The sequence below is a fragment of the Anas acuta genome, chromosome 1 (genome assembly GCF_963932015.1).
Source record: "Anas acuta chromosome 1, bAnaAcu1.1, whole genome shotgun sequence".
In the NCBI taxonomy this organism is placed as follows: domain Eukaryota; kingdom Metazoa; phylum Chordata; class Aves; order Anseriformes; family Anatidae; genus Anas; species Anas acuta.
In genome coordinates this window covers 43,262,945-43,279,529 of record NC_088979.1, presented here as the reverse complement: position 1 = coordinate 43,279,529, position 16,585 = coordinate 43,262,945, and the positions used below count along the sequence as shown (strand labels likewise).

Genomic DNA, 16,585 nt, shown 5'->3' with positions numbered 1-16,585 from the left:
CATAGGTTGAGCTAAAGACAGGCAGATCACTTACCATCATGGGCAAAACAGACTTGGAGAAAATTCATTTTTTGTCCAACTGAAATCAATTTGGATGTTGAGAAAGAAAGGAAAAAAAAAAAAAAGAATTAAACCACCTCACTTCTTCATTCCTGGCCTTCCCCTCTGCTCCCAGCGGTTCAGGGGGATGGGGAATGCGGGTTGTGGTTGGCAGTCCATAACGGTTCCTCTCTGCCTCTCCTTCCTCCTCGTGCTTTGCCCCTGCTCCGCTGTGGGGCCTCACCATGGCTGCAGTCCTTTGGAAAAGGCTGGGGGCCCTTGGGCTCCTGTCAAAAGCCTGCCTCACTATGCCCTCCCTCTCCTGAGCCCAAAAGGGGAATCTCCATTGTCATCTGGAGCAGCTCATCCCCTCCTTTTTCTTTCACCTGGGTGTTTGCAGGGCTGCTTCTTGCCCCTTTTTTCCTCAGTCATGTCTTATCCAGTGTTTTTTTGCCATTTCTCATATAGGCTGTGTCTGGCATGGGGCAGCCCAGGCCTCTCCTCATGGAGGAGCCCTGCAGTCACCTTGCCATGGGATGCTCCATCCAAAATCCATATTTTAATTAGCTGAGAGGGGCATATAGGCTCCTAAATTGCAGTGTGGCTTTCTGGAAAGGGAAGAACAACAAAAAGTGTCTACTTGGAAAGGTAAACTTGAGCTCTTTTTCTTTTTTCTATTATTTTTTGACTTCTCCCTTTTCCCTGTATGCAGAATGAAGGGTTTCTTTCAGTGCTGCCTACCAACTTTGCACGTCCTCTTATATGGCTCTAATTTCTGCTGGCACTGGGTTGCAGTGGTGGAAAGTGGGAAAGTTGAGAAAAAATCTCTCCAGGGGAAAACACAAAGGCTTTGCATTCAGACTGTGATTCTTATTCAGGAAAGGGGAAAAGCAAACTTCAATCAAGCATTGGATCTATCATTTCATTTAGGGCTGTCCCTGTTATCATCACATTTGTTTTGTCCTCCCATGTCATCTTGACTATCCTCCCTTGGCTATCAAAGTACATACAGTATTTAAACACAATACCTAATTTAATTAACTTTGTATTAATATACTATGCAAGCAGCATCCATCTAAAAGCATTTAGCTTCTCAGTGATTGCTCTTCTCAGATCTGTGGGCATGCAGAGGCTTTGTTAAGTGGCTGATTAAATCCAGGCTGAGGACGTAAACCTGAAATCTGCTGTTTCTGTGCTACCTGCGGTGCCTGTAATGGGCTTCAGTAAATGTGTTCAAGGTCTGGTGGAAATGCAAGGTTAACTCAGTGCGGGGTGTTTTATCACAAAAGAACAGTGTGTGTTTTGCTAGATAACGTAGGGTGGTGTTCAGATAAGCAGTCAAATAATATAAATAAAGCTTTGTTCTTAAAGTGATGAAGGGACATCTTGTATTAGAGCAGCTCCCTCCCCTCTTCAGTCTAGTAGACACTAAATACTTTAAATTACCTATGGACTTTATAGCTCTGAAACTCCGTTTTTGCCAGTTGTTTAACAGTAGCTGCTGGATAGAGTTTCACAGGCCATGCTTTTTCGCCTGTGCTCAGAGAAATCCTGCACATGAAACCCGTGAATGTGCTGGGCAGAGTTGGGTTGGCAAAACTTTGATTTTTTGTAAATGACCAAGTGGAATTATTTTCATACTTATTATGGGCATGAGCATCTAAGTAAACCCTGTAAAAACAAACAAACAAACAAACAAAAACAAAACACAGTAATGTCTGCAGTCTAATTTGTATGCAGCTATAATGACAAACATTTTTGGTGTGATATCTTGAGAAATTACTGGAGGAGCTCTTCAGCATCTCAGTTTCCAGGTGAATCTCCTCTTTGTTGGCTGCATGTTTAGGACCAACAGTTGAGGCAGGTTCCGACCTGGCAGGGGTTTCATTTGTTCTCTTGTCACTACACATATCATTCGTTCTCTCAATTGGAGGCTTTCTGATTGTGCTCCCTGGAATCACAGTGTAAGACACACACACACTTTTTATCCACTGAGGTTTTGATAGGTGCCTGGAAATTCCAAAGATGACAGCGAGGATGTGTGTTTGTGCTTTCAGCAGCTGGTGTTGCTGGCTCTTTCACCTCTTCCCCAACACTAATTTCAAGCTTTGAAATAGCAGGTCTATTTCAAAGACTCCGCTTGTTTTGAGAGGGCCAGTACTATGTCAGTAATTACTTTATTTTATTATTTTTTTTTTTTTTACTGCTTATGCCAGTACTACTGAGCTGTTAGCTGCATGAATCATGATTTCAGCTTCCAGTTAGGTTCCTCTGAGAACCGCAGAATCCAAAGTGCTGTATTCTTTTACATTTTAACATAGCAAGTGATTTGTAAAAGTTTAACTACCGTTTACTTTGTTCTTATGAGAATATCAGGTCTCGGGATTTGACAGCTCCTATAGGTGCAGGTCCTTTTTATTCCCCCTGGAAAGCATGGTAAATCAAAACCTTGAAAAAACAAATCTCAAGGAATGTAATTAAAAAGCAGTGGGTGATTACTTCCTCCATCAAGTATTTTCCTCTGTTTTCCAAAGCTTTTTTTTTTTTTTCCCCCCCATATAAAGAATCTTCTACGTTATGAAGCTGGTGCATAGAGAAAATAAGGCTGTAAAGAAAACAAACAAAAAATATTTTTTAAATCCTTGTGTAGTATATATGTATTCTCCCAAATATCCATATGGCTTTTTGCTTGCTGGATTAAACAGTAGAATATTTCATAAAATTGGTAAAATTATACAGATATATTTTTCTTGGAGTGACAGCTCCTTTACTGTAAATTTCCAGATTATGAAACAAGATGTAACTTAAAGGATGGGGGGAATCCTAATTTCTTTGTGGCAAGTGTGCATCCCTTAGGTTTTATCAAGGTGAGGCTACTAGTGAAGCTTGCACATCATAAGCAATTTTTAACCGCTTGGGAATCAACAGCAGACAATTGGTGTGCCTATATGTTTACAACACAGGGCTCTTGGGGAAAAAAAGTTGCCTGCAAGATGACCCTTTGTTTCTGGTAAAATACTTGTTACAGTCAACATTTATTACAGCTGCATCACCTCAATTTGATCTTCATTTCCTACCTATATTGATTAGGTACAAGAAAACAAACAAACAAAATGCTAGTGCTGCCTGTTCTTCTTTACCAGTGTCCAACTCTTACAGTAATCAGATATTTGCCATTGGAAATAAGCCTTGTATCTCTTACATCCTGTATTGCACCTTCATGCCACTTAAGAATACTCAGTATTACACCAGGATATTATTACATGACATATGTCTGTTATTACCTAATGTGTCTCCTTGAAGTTCTGCCTTTAAAATTAGCCTCCTACTTACCTATTTATCCACTTAAACCAGCGACTGATTTCTGGAAGTGACTTAGCATTCAGCCTTAATACTTTTGAGATTTTTTTTTTACTTGAAAGACTATAATTCTGTGGTCTGCAGTCATACCTAAAAACTTCAGTCCTGTCAATCCAGCAACTTTTAACAGACCTTGTTCTGCATTCCTGTAATTAGCTGGATTGGTAGGTAATGCTTTTTTGTAAGCTCTTACTTCAGTATGTCCTTAACATGGATTAATTTCTAATGGGTGCTCGAAGTACCTTCCTCTTGTCTTAGTACAAAAAAGGGGCACAAATTTTAAATCTGCTATGTGTTAGTGTTTTTTACCATATATATAAAAATGCTACTGAGCCTCCCAATTTCCTTGCAGCAATGCTGTGTTCTTCTGGAACCCCTATCCACTATGGTCAGCCTCAGTGCAGGCATCATCTAAACAAATTAGCCTAACAATCATTATGAAGCATCTCTTCCAAGGGGAAGTGATATTTTCTCACATATTACACACTGGTGAGTGATTTTGAATAGCTGTTTATATGCAGTACATCTTTGAAGCAGTCACAAAGGCCGAACAAGGATTGTGATAAGCGTCAGTCTCTTGGCGTAAAATAGGTCCTTTTATACAGTATTAAGCAGTATTCACTGCTTGGGGAAAGAAAGCATGTTTAAGATTATAGATTAAACAAAGAAAAATGAACTTTCTGCTCTGTGCAGAGTGAAATACAGGTTAGCTGTCTAAGGTAGTAGGGGTATAGAAGCTCCTTTTACATCATCTCATAGGGATGCAGGCAAGGGCTGCAGTAGTTTTAGTATGATATAAAGTTGAGCATCCAAGTCTGAGCTAGTCATTCCCGGTGTTGCTACGAAGGGAAATAGGCTATAAAAAATCTCTTTACAAGGAATTAGGTTGAACCGTCTGTGTAGAGAAGCTTCAGCTTGGCAGGTTGCAACTCTGCAGAAGGCTGTTCTCACGTACCACTTTGAAATGATTTACATACCAAGTACTGGATTTGGAAGCAAATATCTGTTCTTATGTTTTTCTGCTGTTTTTATTTCCTTTTTTTTTTTTTTTTTTTCTCATTACATTAATACACACAATAACCCTTTTGTAGTAGACTCCTCATTTACAGAAAAAAAATCCTACTTGGGTCAGCTTGATTTCTGTTCATCTGAAGATACAAAGATGTTAGTATATTCAGCTTTAGTTACTTCTGTTTATATAACATCTGCAAATCCCTGTGAACTAAGCTCCATCTTGGTATGTGAATTTATCTGTGCTTCTGAAACAAATTCTATTTTTTTTTTCATAGTTTTGCTGGCTGACTGTCCATGTACATTTCTGAACTTTTTTCATTCTAATAAAACCCTCTTGATAAGCTGTGAATCTCTTACTCCTGCTTCATTGTAAAACTCCTTTTTGAAGTTACCTAGCTTATGCAAGATGTTAATTTTTCTGAGAGCAAAACCACAGAAATATGTCAACTTGTATACTAGGCTAACTTCGGCTCCCTGAGAATTCATGAACAGTACAGCACCTGTGATTATGCCAAATGCGATTTCAAAACTCCCTAGGGAATAATAAATCTAACTAGTGTTGCCAACTTTTTTTTTTTTGAATTTGGGATAAGCTTTGTAGTGGAGATTTCTCTTGTTCTTCTCTGAAGTGCATCCATGTCTACTGTATAGAAATGTATGGAATTGTTTTGGAAGCCCTTACAGGTGTCCCAGCTGGAGTGCTGTGAAGGCATGCATGCAGATCCCACTACACAAGAGACTGAAGCTTGATGAGTAAGATAGAACTTGTCTTCCTAGGTATGATGGTGGGTAGCACATAACAGATACGTTATGAGATGCTCTCACTCTTACTGAGACAGCTGCCATGTCTCCTCGCTGGATTTGCACAAGTTCCAGCCTTGGCTTCAGTGAGAACAGGACATCCAGACGTGACCAAGAACAAATTCCAATGTAGATAATTCCCAGATAGGGGGAGCTCCCATGGGGGAGGGAGGGGAGATGAGGGGAAGGGGGAGGAATGAAGTTCATTCCTTAGGGGAGCAATAAGCTATTCCTATTCCTGTTAATAGTCTCGTGTTCACTGCTAACTCTCATCAGCAAAATGGCTTTCAGTTGCAGAAAGAAGTATTTCATAATCTAGACCATCTTAAGAAAAAAATAATTAGTTTCAGCTGCTGAACGATGAAACTGGATAAAAGTGGTTTTAAATGCATCCATCCAGAGAAAAGTGTCTTCTTAGGAAAGAACTCACATACTTCTTAAACTTGAAGATACTTGAAGTCTTTTATTTCTTTGATTACAGCTGAGCATGTGCAGTAATATCCTAGCTGAAATGATTAAAGAAACTCCAGTGGTATTCTGAAGTGAATGGGTTTCATAAAATCCTTTAAGATAACTTATTAAATGTCCTGAGAATGCTGCTGGGTCAGTGGCAACAGCACTCTTCCCTTCTCGTTCCTCCCCATGGCAGTCCAGAAATGGGTGTTTAGATTTTAGGCTAGAAACAGCCATGGTACAGAAATTGACATATTATATCTAAGTATGCTTTTTCCAAGCCCTAGACACTGGGGCTCTGCTGCCCTTCTCCTGCACATGCAGGGAATATACTGTAACATATAGGTACCCAAGTAGGATGTGCTAGTAATACTAGGAAGACGAAGATGCTGTCATAGGAGGTAAAGCAGCATGGGCTTTGGTGTGCTTTAACTATCAGCAGCAATTAGTGAAGCACTACAAATGCTACTTTACCTGAGGTATATGCAAATGTTTGCCTACAGACAGAGCCCCCTGCTCTGCCGCAGCATCTTTCCATCCGTCTTTATTCTCTGCATTGATCACCTGTTGTGTTTTCTTCCTCATGCAGGGACTGCCTTTATGCTGTCTCTTTCCTGATAGTTTTACTGAACCTGGTTTATAAACCAAAGCAAAACACTTTCTCACAAGCTTTTTGGGAATATATGCAAATGGTCTCCTGGGTCTTTATCGCCTTAGATTATTCAGCATGTGTATCACTGCTGGAGCGAGAGTCTTGCCTTACTGTCTCTTCACTTCATCGACGTGTCTCGGAGCTTTCTGGGAAAACATCTTCTTTTCTATTACCCCTGAGCCTGGTGAACTGGGCTTTTTTTATATTATTATTATTAATGGTAACTCCGTAGCTATTTTGGAATTTCTCCACGTGGAAAATATAAAACAAGTGCTTGCAGCTATTAAATCTGAGCTACTTACCCATTTGACTGTCTGGATGGATTTAATTTTGAACGCCTTATCTAACTGTGTTGAACTCTTTTCACAGCTAATATAAGCAGCTGATGAAATCGTAGCATTGTAAGAGCTGGAGATGGACAAGATTACACTTGTGACTCCCAGCGAGAGCAACACTTGGCGTTTTGTGGCGTTAGTTGTGCCTTCAGGCCTGATGCTCTCTGCTTCCCCCAGGCAAAGCAGCGATCCAAGACAGTGGTGCTGGAGGAAGCCAGGCTGGGTGAAAGCTTCCTGTTCTGCCAGGCTCCTGGCCTCCAAGCAATTGGGAATTCGGCCTTTGGGCCAGTAGGGCTTCTGAAGCCCCCTTTGCTGTGTTTAAGCTAGGGACCTTCGCTGGCTCTTACCTAGTTAATTGTTCTACTGGTTGCTTAGGCGGTTGATACTGAGGCAAGATAATGTAGTTGCTCTTGTAAACAGTGAGATTACCAGTCAAGCTGGGACTTGCACAGGTGGGTATTTCTAAACTACTAGAAACTAATGAACTTTACTTGGCAAGAGTAGAGAAACTGTTGAAAGGCTGTTAGGTTCCAGTCCATTATTTTTTTTTTTTTTTTTTTACCAGGTGCACACTGGCTGATGAACAGTGTGCATCTGTCTTTTACAGTTTCTTAGTGAATGATCTTTCTGGCAAAGGAGCCTTGAATCAAACAGTAATTTCTTACTGTTACCTCCTAGGACTGCAATCAAGACTAGCTGGGAAAACATCAAGTGGGGAAAAAAAACTAATTCATCAGTTTTGTGTCATTTAGGAATTTTAAAAATCAGTAAGGGGATTAGTTCCTATTATTGCAGTACCTATGTCCTGGACTAGATATTTAGGCACCTGCCAGCTCTCTTAATTTTTCCCAGAGTCGGACATGAATTACTAAACACTCACCATCTTTTCTTTCAGTAACAGAAGGTGGCATCTATCAGAAAATAAGTTACAAAGGTCATGTTGAATCCCTGGAAGTCAGATGCAGGTGGTATTTAACCAAATGTGGGCTGATACTCACTCTAGGAGTCATTATAGTATGCCATGCAGAAAGGAGTCTGTAAACTTTGATCTCTTGATAGCTTCATAATCAATATGTTAGTTCATCTCTTTAAATAAAATTCTTGACAGTTTCTGTCTAAAATTACTGAACTAAAAAATTCTGCTGCCTCATTAAACATGGAGTACATAGTTGCCTTAGCACTTGCACCTTACATCTGCTAAAATGAAATTCCCTAGCTTCTGATCTGCCTTTGAAGAGTGGCCTTAAATGGGCAAAATGCTTCAGTGAGCTGTTCAACTGTAGCTTTTTATTTTTATTTATTTTTATTTTGTAAGGAAATGAATGCAAAGAATGCATTAATTGTTTGGGAGGTCCATGTGACCATCTTATCTTCTCTGACAAGCTCTTTTAAAAATAGGTTCTGCAGTAGAAACAATGGAGATCTTAAAATACAAAAAAAACAACCAAACAAAAAAACAAATCATCATCTTTAATAAATCTCTTTCTAGAAAATGAAGTGCCAAGTTAAGTTCAAAATGCAGTTTCAGGAGTAAATCTGCTATTCATATTTTAATTTCTGCTTTCACACTTTTGAAAAACTTGGGATAAAACTGTTGGAAAGTTTTAGGTTGAATTACTGTTGCAAGCAAGCTGTAGTTTGCTAAATCTTTTACTGGGAACTACCTCCTGAACTTGGAAACAAACCCAAGAATACTTGCGTATGTTCAAAGTATATAACTGCCAGGTGAATTGAGACTTAGTATTCTACATATTCAGAGAACATAAGGATCCTTGTCACAGCTGTGCTTTTCTGTCCTGACACTTCTTCAGGCTGTGAAATTATTCCAGCACAGTGTGTGTGAGCTGTATCTGAAAGGTGGAAATGCATAAGTTTGACTGGCCTAAGTGCAGGAGCAAAATACTGAATGCAAGAGCCTTGCACTGTGCTGTCACTGCCATCTATTAAGGTCTTTGATATACCATGGTGGAGTGCTAGCATGCAAGTTTAAAAAAAGGCATCTGTTGTCTGCACAGGCATCCAGACAATCTTGTACCTCTTACACATTCTTTCCTGTTAAGCAACTAGATCCCCCTTCTATCGGTATCCTGCCTATTTAAATTTGGATACTTGGCAAAGAGCATCCTGTGTGCGTGTAGCACGCAGAATGTGTTAGGTGATCCACAAGTTTCCAGAAGCAACTTGGGTAACGTGGTGGGTTCTCGAAGCGTAAGACTTGCAACTGCTGTAGACTTTTCTGCCCAGCGACTGCCCCGAGACTAAATAGTGCAAGTAATTCCTGGGTTGACCTCAAGTAAGATTTAAAAAAAATAATAATATATATTTTTTATCATGCCTATCTAAAAATCTCTTTGCATTTAGGCTGATATAGTGGTGGTCTTCAGCTCTGCCTTCAGCAGAAATATACAGTGTCCCCAAAATATGGCATGAGGTTGAATATCGGAGTAAAATAAGTGCATTGCTCTGTAGGAGTTCTTTAGAGGCAAAACTATTTTGGTCCTTAGCAGTCATCTGGGAAAAAAAGTATAGGCCAGGGAAGTAGGGGACGGACTGTGTTTCTTGAAAACAGAACTTTATTATGTACAATCCACAAAGGTTTTCTTGGTTTATTCCCCATGCCTTGCTGTAGGTCTCGGCTATACTTGTGAACCTGTAGAGAAGAGCAGACACATGAAAGCAGAGGCTGCCAGGGGTGACTGTTGGCTACAAGCTCCAAAAGTGGCCTCCACTGGGTCTTTCTTTGCCAGTTCTTCCTGTTCTAGCTTCCTTGCTACTGGGCTTGTTTCATGTTAGCACAGACTTGCAGCAGAGTGAATCAGAGCTGATGGCAGATGCTTATTACTGCCTGCTGAGAACTTGACTTAGTGTTTTATAAACTGTATTTTTAGAAGTACGCTAAGTGCAGGTGGGTTAGAGACATGCTAAGCAATTCATCTGTTATTCTTTTCATTTATGATAGTATTTCTCTTGGCTGTGAATCCTTGTTTCAGTAAAACTGAAGATAGTTGGTATTCCCTCAGCACAGAGTCAGCTGATGGAGACAAATTCTTCTGTTCCAGTTTTTAAATATCTCTCGCGTAAACAAAGTCAACAAATCGATTGTGTGACTGCGTAAATTGAATCTCTCTGAGTTGGTCTTTTCTCTTTTTATGAGAGAGATGCATTTTTAATAGTGAATACTTCTGGCGCGTTGCCATCAGTGTGTGATGCAGCAGGCTGCTATAGATTTAGATGTACAGAAGGTCTGGATGATCAGTGCTTGTACTAACTGGATGGGGCTAAACACTTAACGTCAGTGAAATTAGCAGTTAAGAGGTTTTCTTCCCTCTCCCACTCCTCTTTCTGGTTGAGAAAAGTTATGGATATGTGAAACTTGGCTGGTATTTGGATGTGCTTTTACAGAAGATAAGAACTTTGCCTCAGCGTTGAATGTTTGATATGTAGCAGGATATATGTGGCTTAATTTGTCTCTGTGTTTCACTGCAGTGGCTCAGTTCTATCTTGTGGATGTGCAACTTAATGCTGGCTGGAAGGGGAGTGATGTCTGTATGGCTGCTGTACGAAAACTATTTTTTTTCTCTCACAGCACTGGCTTCTGATCAGTAGATGTTGAGCTTCCAATGAAAAGCAAAACACGGAGTATGGATTTGTAGATAGGGTCTTCTCTCTCTTTACTCCTCTGTCTCATTTCTATTTGTTTTCAAATACACAGAGACAGAGCGTTAGTGGGGCTGTAGCTATTCAAACCCGAGCTTCCCGCCCCAAGTCAGGAAATGCCTGGCTTCGGAAACACAACGGCTCTGCGTGGAGCCCTGCCTGTGCTGCTGCCTTCCCATGAACAGAGCCTGAGGAAATGCCTTGAATTCACCACCAGCGGATCTTTCTGCTCCCACTTCTCACAGGAATCTGTTCTCGAGTGCTCGTGCTTGCTGCTCCACGCTTCAGTGGCGGTTTTGCTTGAACATGCCTCTGCTTCTCAGCTGGAACCCGCGCCAGAAGGTACCGACGGCTCAGCACATGCGGGGTGTTCACTCTTCTCCTTTCTTGCGGTGTGTCAGAAACGGTCTGGCACGAGGGCGAGCTGGGCTGCTGGTGCCGAGCTGCTTCGCTGCTTTGAAAATAATTGTCTTACTAGAACTGCTGTCATTAAGGAGATGGAGATATCAGGCATGTTTGTTAGATTAGGCCTTCACAGCCATGCTGATGGTTTTCAGCCTTGCACTAAGAAGAGGGGCTCTGCTTTGTTGATAAACTCCAGGCAGAAATTTGCCAGGTAGAAATTAGAAACAAACTAAAAAGAGTTGCAGCATAATGAAGTTCTCTCTAGCTGTGGATATGAAAATACCCAGCAAGTGAATTTTGTTTTTCTTTGCAATATTCACAGTGTTAAAGTTTTAAGTTTCACTTTAAATTGAAAGCATTGCTGGGCAGCTATTGCTGGGTGTGTTTGTATGTTAGTCCTCCAGCAAAAACAGGGAGCTCCACCTTTGTTCGGTGAAGGCTGTTGTAAATTCAAAGGAAGTATATTTTTTAATGCTTTAATTTCTGTCACTGCTATTCAAGACAGCGTGCAGTATCACCATGGAGATACTCTGCCTAGAGTTGTGACAAAGAAAAAGCACAGAAGAAAGTTGCTAAATGCTGCAGCATGCATGATTTAGTAGGCTTGATAGACTCTCTATTTTACAACTTCACGGTATGGATGACAAACACCTAATAATTAAGTTTCTTGTTCTTTTTAAAGGAGGATTGATAAAGTTGGAGTTCATTTTAGCAAAAATCTATTTGCATGACATGAGAAGACTTGATAAGAAAGTTTCAATGTGGTGTTAAATATTTTGCCTGTGGTCCTCTTTTACTGACTTTGGTTCTATAAAGTCAGACGAAAATGCTTGCATCAGTTCTGTCAATTTCACTGATGTTTCCAACACAAAAATATATTTCTGTGTTGAACATAGTTATGCCTCTTGATGTATAGTGGAATGTTTTTTGGCTGTACTGTACTCATATGCACCTTGAACAGTGTACTGTTTATGCTTGAGGAAGGTATTTGTTCTCCTTCCACGACCCACTTGTAGGCCTAGTCACAAGGGACAGGATAGGGTGGAGCTCACGAACTGCAGAGGTGGAATTGTAGGAGGATAATATCAATATAGGACATATATTAATATATATATTTTTTCCAGGGGTGAGTATTGCAGCATTATTCTAATCTAGCTGGCCAAATAGCTGATGCACTGCAGTAGTTCTAAGGTCTATAACCAATGTTGTAGGTGCAAGGTATAAATGGAATAGATTTGAGGACCATTTGGCTAAAATTGATGCAGTTACTAGTTTCAGCGTTTCAGCTTACCAAAACTCTACAGCCTAGTAAACAGAGTTAGAGAGAGTTTAACTCCTATCACTCTTTAATTCTTACGTTAAGAGCTGAATCTTACTGTAGGTGATGCAGAACTCAACTAGGTGACATCAGTTCTGATTTGAGCACAGCTGCCATCCCTTATTGAATCACCACATATTGAATCAGATCTAACTAGGTAAAGAATGATTCATACAATTTAAGGCTACTCAAATATGCCTGATAACTGATTTAATTTGGATTCCCAAGTGGCTTTTTCCTTAATTAGACTTATCAGATCTATCGTGTTTCCCTGGAGTGAAATGTTGCCTCCTTAATGTCATTATGGAGATCTTCTTACTTGCCTCTCACCTTAGTCTTTGTTTTTGCTGAACCAGGTTTTGGGGGCTGTGCTGCTCACACTGAAAGCTTTTGTGGGGTTTCTGGTACAGGTCCTGAAGAAGGACCTCTGCTCTTCTGTGTTCTGTTGGCTCTAAACATTGCTGAAGAGTCACTCTCAACTGTTAGCCTTGGAAAACATCTCAGTGCCTCAGATATAATCTCAGTAATTCCACTAAATTACTGAGACTTAAAATTAATAACTATGAGCACATTTTCAAGAGTATTAAAGTTCAAATGCTACTGCTGTCTCCTGATAGATGTGTGCATCTTTCAATATCCTGGAAGGGAGGAAAGCTCATCTGATGCTCACATGTCCATTTTGCCTGGTATCAGTTTATTAATGCCTGGTATCAGTTTATTAATACCTGATAGAGTTTAGTATGCCTTCAGCTATTCGAGCATGAGGTCACTGCTGCGGCAGAGAAAGCTCTGCCTGTGTGCTGTTAAAACATATGTGAGTAAATGTTTTGTCTCGTTCCTTCATCAAGATAATACACCATATCTACTTAGCTCTTTATGAAGCTTGTCAGAACTTCTGTTTGTTTTCTGGCAAATTTTCTCTTTTTTAATTGCCTGGTGATGTGTGTGCTCCTGGGTTTCTTGCTCTTTCTAGGGACCTTGTATCTTCTGTTTCAGGAGCTCCTTCTCTTCTTCTGTTAACCTTTCAAAGTGAAAAGCTAATGAACTTCTTACATTCTATGGTCAATAAATACCATGCATTGTACAATTAACATTTAGAATGTCAGTTTAAGATGCCTGTAATGTTAATTTGTATAGACGGGAATACGTCTGTCTCTAACAAGCTTTCATTGTCTTCTTACTGTACTTTTTTTTTTTTCTTTTATTGCCTCCATCTACTTCATGTAATAGTCTGCTACTCCTCATCAGTCTAGGGAAATTTCCTGAATGATAAATACAGGCATGTTGCTTTTGGGTCCTCCTCCTGTCTTGAGAACCACTGTCCCAGCAAGCCATTAGCTCCTACCTTTCAGCCTGAGAAGCCCTCTGCAACTCCCTCTGGGATGTAGTCATCTTCTCCTTCTCTACCTAGCAATGTTTGGAAAAGGGTGATAGACCCTGAGACTGTGGGACTTGTCAACTCTTGCATTTTTCCAGGACTAGCTCTGCTGGGTTTGTTGGGGCTGGAAGTATGCCTTCCACCCTGCAAATACACTGCCTATCCCCTTCTACACCAGTCTTCCAGCTTGAAGTAACTTTCCTCAAGGTTTAATGACAAAAAATCTGTCATTGTTTAATGTAAAATCTGTCAGTTATTGAAGTATTTTAATTTTTTTTTGTATATCAGTAAATGCCAAAAAAATATTTATGTGATAACTTGTTTAAACTTTTTGGTCTGCTATAATTGCTGGTAGTTTATATCCAGGAAGATCTGCAATGACCCCATGGGCTTAAGGAATAAGAATCCCATTTCTCCCCTTTGCCTGCCTAATTTCATGGGTCTGCTGCAGGGAATTACTAGAAATTCAAAACATATTAATAAGTTTTGAACATTTTAATAATCTACCTTCCAGATGTTACTAACCTGATTTCTAAAAAAATTTGAGTGGTTTCATCCTGTTAATTCACTATTTTTAATGTCCATTCTGCTTACTCTCTCGTCTAACTTTGCCCTGCAATTTCAACATTAATAGCTAATAAGCTAATATCTACATCCAAAAAAGTTACACAACTTTGATGGTGAAACTCTTGTGACTGAGGCTTCTTGATATGCAGAGGAGCAAAATGTCAAGAAAAAAGCAAAACAAAACAAAACACAACCCTATACTGAATAAATATTTAAAAAGCCATGTTGGGGTGGTTGCTACCCTTGATAATTTTGTAACTTTCCCTGTATTTTGCATTTCAGGAAAACACATGCAAACTCTTGTTTAAATTCCACTTGACTGCAGTTACGGGGTTTTCCCAGGTCAAAACATTAAATGAAAAGATTTTAATCTGATAAGGTGCAAGTGTCAGCAAATGGCAGTGACACTTGGTTCTTGACAGGTAACATGGTCCTGGAATGGAAGAAGGTCAGATCTAACCATGTAAGCTGGCACATTGGCATTGGGATACTGTTATTCTTTTACTTCGAAGACAGTAAGATCCATGTGTATAAATACAGTATGACCTGAAACTTCTGCACTAATGCTAGGATCCCTCTATGTTGAAATGAAAATACTATAGCTGTTCATGTGGTAGGCAGAAGCAAAAGCAATAGAGGGAGCAGGTATAATGAAATAGTAATTAAGGCTCAAATACTAATGATTTGTAGGAGTGTTGCCAGCAGATCAAGAGAGGTGATCCTGCACCACTACTCAGCCCTGGTGAGGCCAAACCTGGGGTATTGTGTCCAGGTCTGGGCTCCCCAGTACAAGAGGGACATGGAGCTACTGGAGTGAGTCCAGAGGAGGCCTACTAAGATGATTAGAGAATTGGAACATCTGGTGTACCAGAACAGGCTGAGAGAGCTGGGTCTGTTTAGCCTGGAAAAGAGAAGACTGTGGGGAGACTTCATCAATGTATATAAATATCTGAGGGGAGGGTATTGGGAGGATGGAGCCAGATGTGTCCAGTGACAGGACGAGAGGCAATGGGCACAAACTGAAGCACAGGAAGTTCTGGCTGAATATGAGGGGGCACTTCTTTACTGTGAGGATGACAGAGCACTGGAACAGTTGCCTAGAGAGATTGTGGGGTCTCCTTCTCTGGAGATACTCAAAACCCGCCTGGATGCCATCCTGCGCAATGTGCTCTGGGTGATCCTGCTTGCCAGGGGGGTTGGTCTAGATGATCTTCAGAGGTCCCTTCCAACCTCAGCCGTTCTGTGATTCTGTGATTGAACAGTATACATAATATAGAAAAGACAGAAATAAAACCAAGCGGTACACAGCAGGATGGTAGTGTTTTGTTTTGTTTTTAATAGGATTATAACTACATAAAACTCCATGTTTGTATTTGTGTGGGAGATCTCCAGGGAAGGAGGGGATAGGGAATCTTACTGTGGTATAGCTGGAAGTCTCCTGTCCCCAGCCTTTTTGGACATTTGTTGGCAGAAGAGGTTGGGATAGGGTACATAAGGAGGCTCTCAGGTATTGTTTGTAAGACTTCAGAATTTCTTCTCCAGTCTCTACTGTGGAATTTACAAGCAAGTGACAAAACTTAGTTATTGGAGTGGTAGTCATGGCGTGCTTTTTAATAATCCAAATAGCTGAATAAAGAGCTGGCATTGCTTAATCCAGTTGACTGCAGGGAAGATTTGGTTTTGAATAGAATTATTGTTTGTCACTATACTTTGAATAAAGTATAAGTGAATTGTACTGTATCACATTCTGGATTTTAAAAAGGGAAATTTAATTAAAATTCAGCTAGCTTGTGAACTTTGCTAAAATCAAGAGTGAAGGGATTTAAACTCTATGGTATCTTTAAGCACAAACCATTGAAAGAATGAGAATAAAAATGTTCAGTGAAAAATATGTATCTCAGAAGATGAATCAGCATGAGATTTGTCCATGTCCAGCTGAGCTGGACAATGGTAAATGGTAATGCTGGACAGTGGGCAACGGTAAAGCAGTCATTAGTGAGAATGAGTAAAAAGATTAAGTACAGTCTACTGCCAGCACCGTATCAACCCTAACTTTTGGCCTCGTTGAAAACTGAGATGATGATGTCTATATGGACAAAAGCCAAATGGTCAGTAGAACATGGAGTAATTCCACTTTATTTTGAAGCAAATGAAGCGGAAGCAGGTTTGAGTTGAGGAAAAGTGTGTAATAGGATACGGGGGTTAAGACAAGGTAATTTTCTACTATGACTTGCAAAAGTATTGGCTTATAAGATCACTGCCTTATTAGCAAGTTCCAGATGGTATCGTGACTGGAAGAAAGAGATACTGTGGGAAACATGGTTTATTTACTAAGGTGTGACTTCAGAGTTATCTTCTCTTTTTTTTTTTTTCTTCTTTTTCTTTTTTTCCAAAATCTTAAAAGACATTTTCAAATATTATACAAGTAAGGGAAGGTTGTATGGTGTGCAACATACACTATTTATTGTTGGATTAGGTGAGCATTGAGAACTGACTTTTGTGGTGAAACTAGGGTAGATATCATCCCTTGATCTCATTGTAACCAGCAGCCTTCCAAATGTGTGTGCCATGATACCATTCATTATTTTGTCTGCAGAGGTGAGACC

At 40.0% G+C, this 16,585-nt stretch overlaps 1 protein-coding gene across 4 annotated transcripts in view; it reads left to right on the top strand.

Annotated features, from left to right (window-relative positions):
* The window catches only part of TBC1D4 (TBC1 domain family member 4), a 106,596-nt gene that overhangs the window by 43,380 nt on the left and 46,631 nt on the right, over positions 1-16,585 (top strand). The window contains exon 1 of one of the 4 annotated variants that reach the window (XM_068676211.1): positions 10,440-10,653. The exons of the other annotated variants lie outside the window; for them this stretch is intronic. Coding sequence (XP_068532312.1) covers positions 10,618-10,653 — 36 coding nt within the window. The 5' untranslated portion in view covers positions 10,440-10,617. Of the gene's footprint in view, positions 1-10,439; positions 10,654-16,585 lie in introns of those variants that run through there. 4 annotated transcript variants of the gene reach the window in all.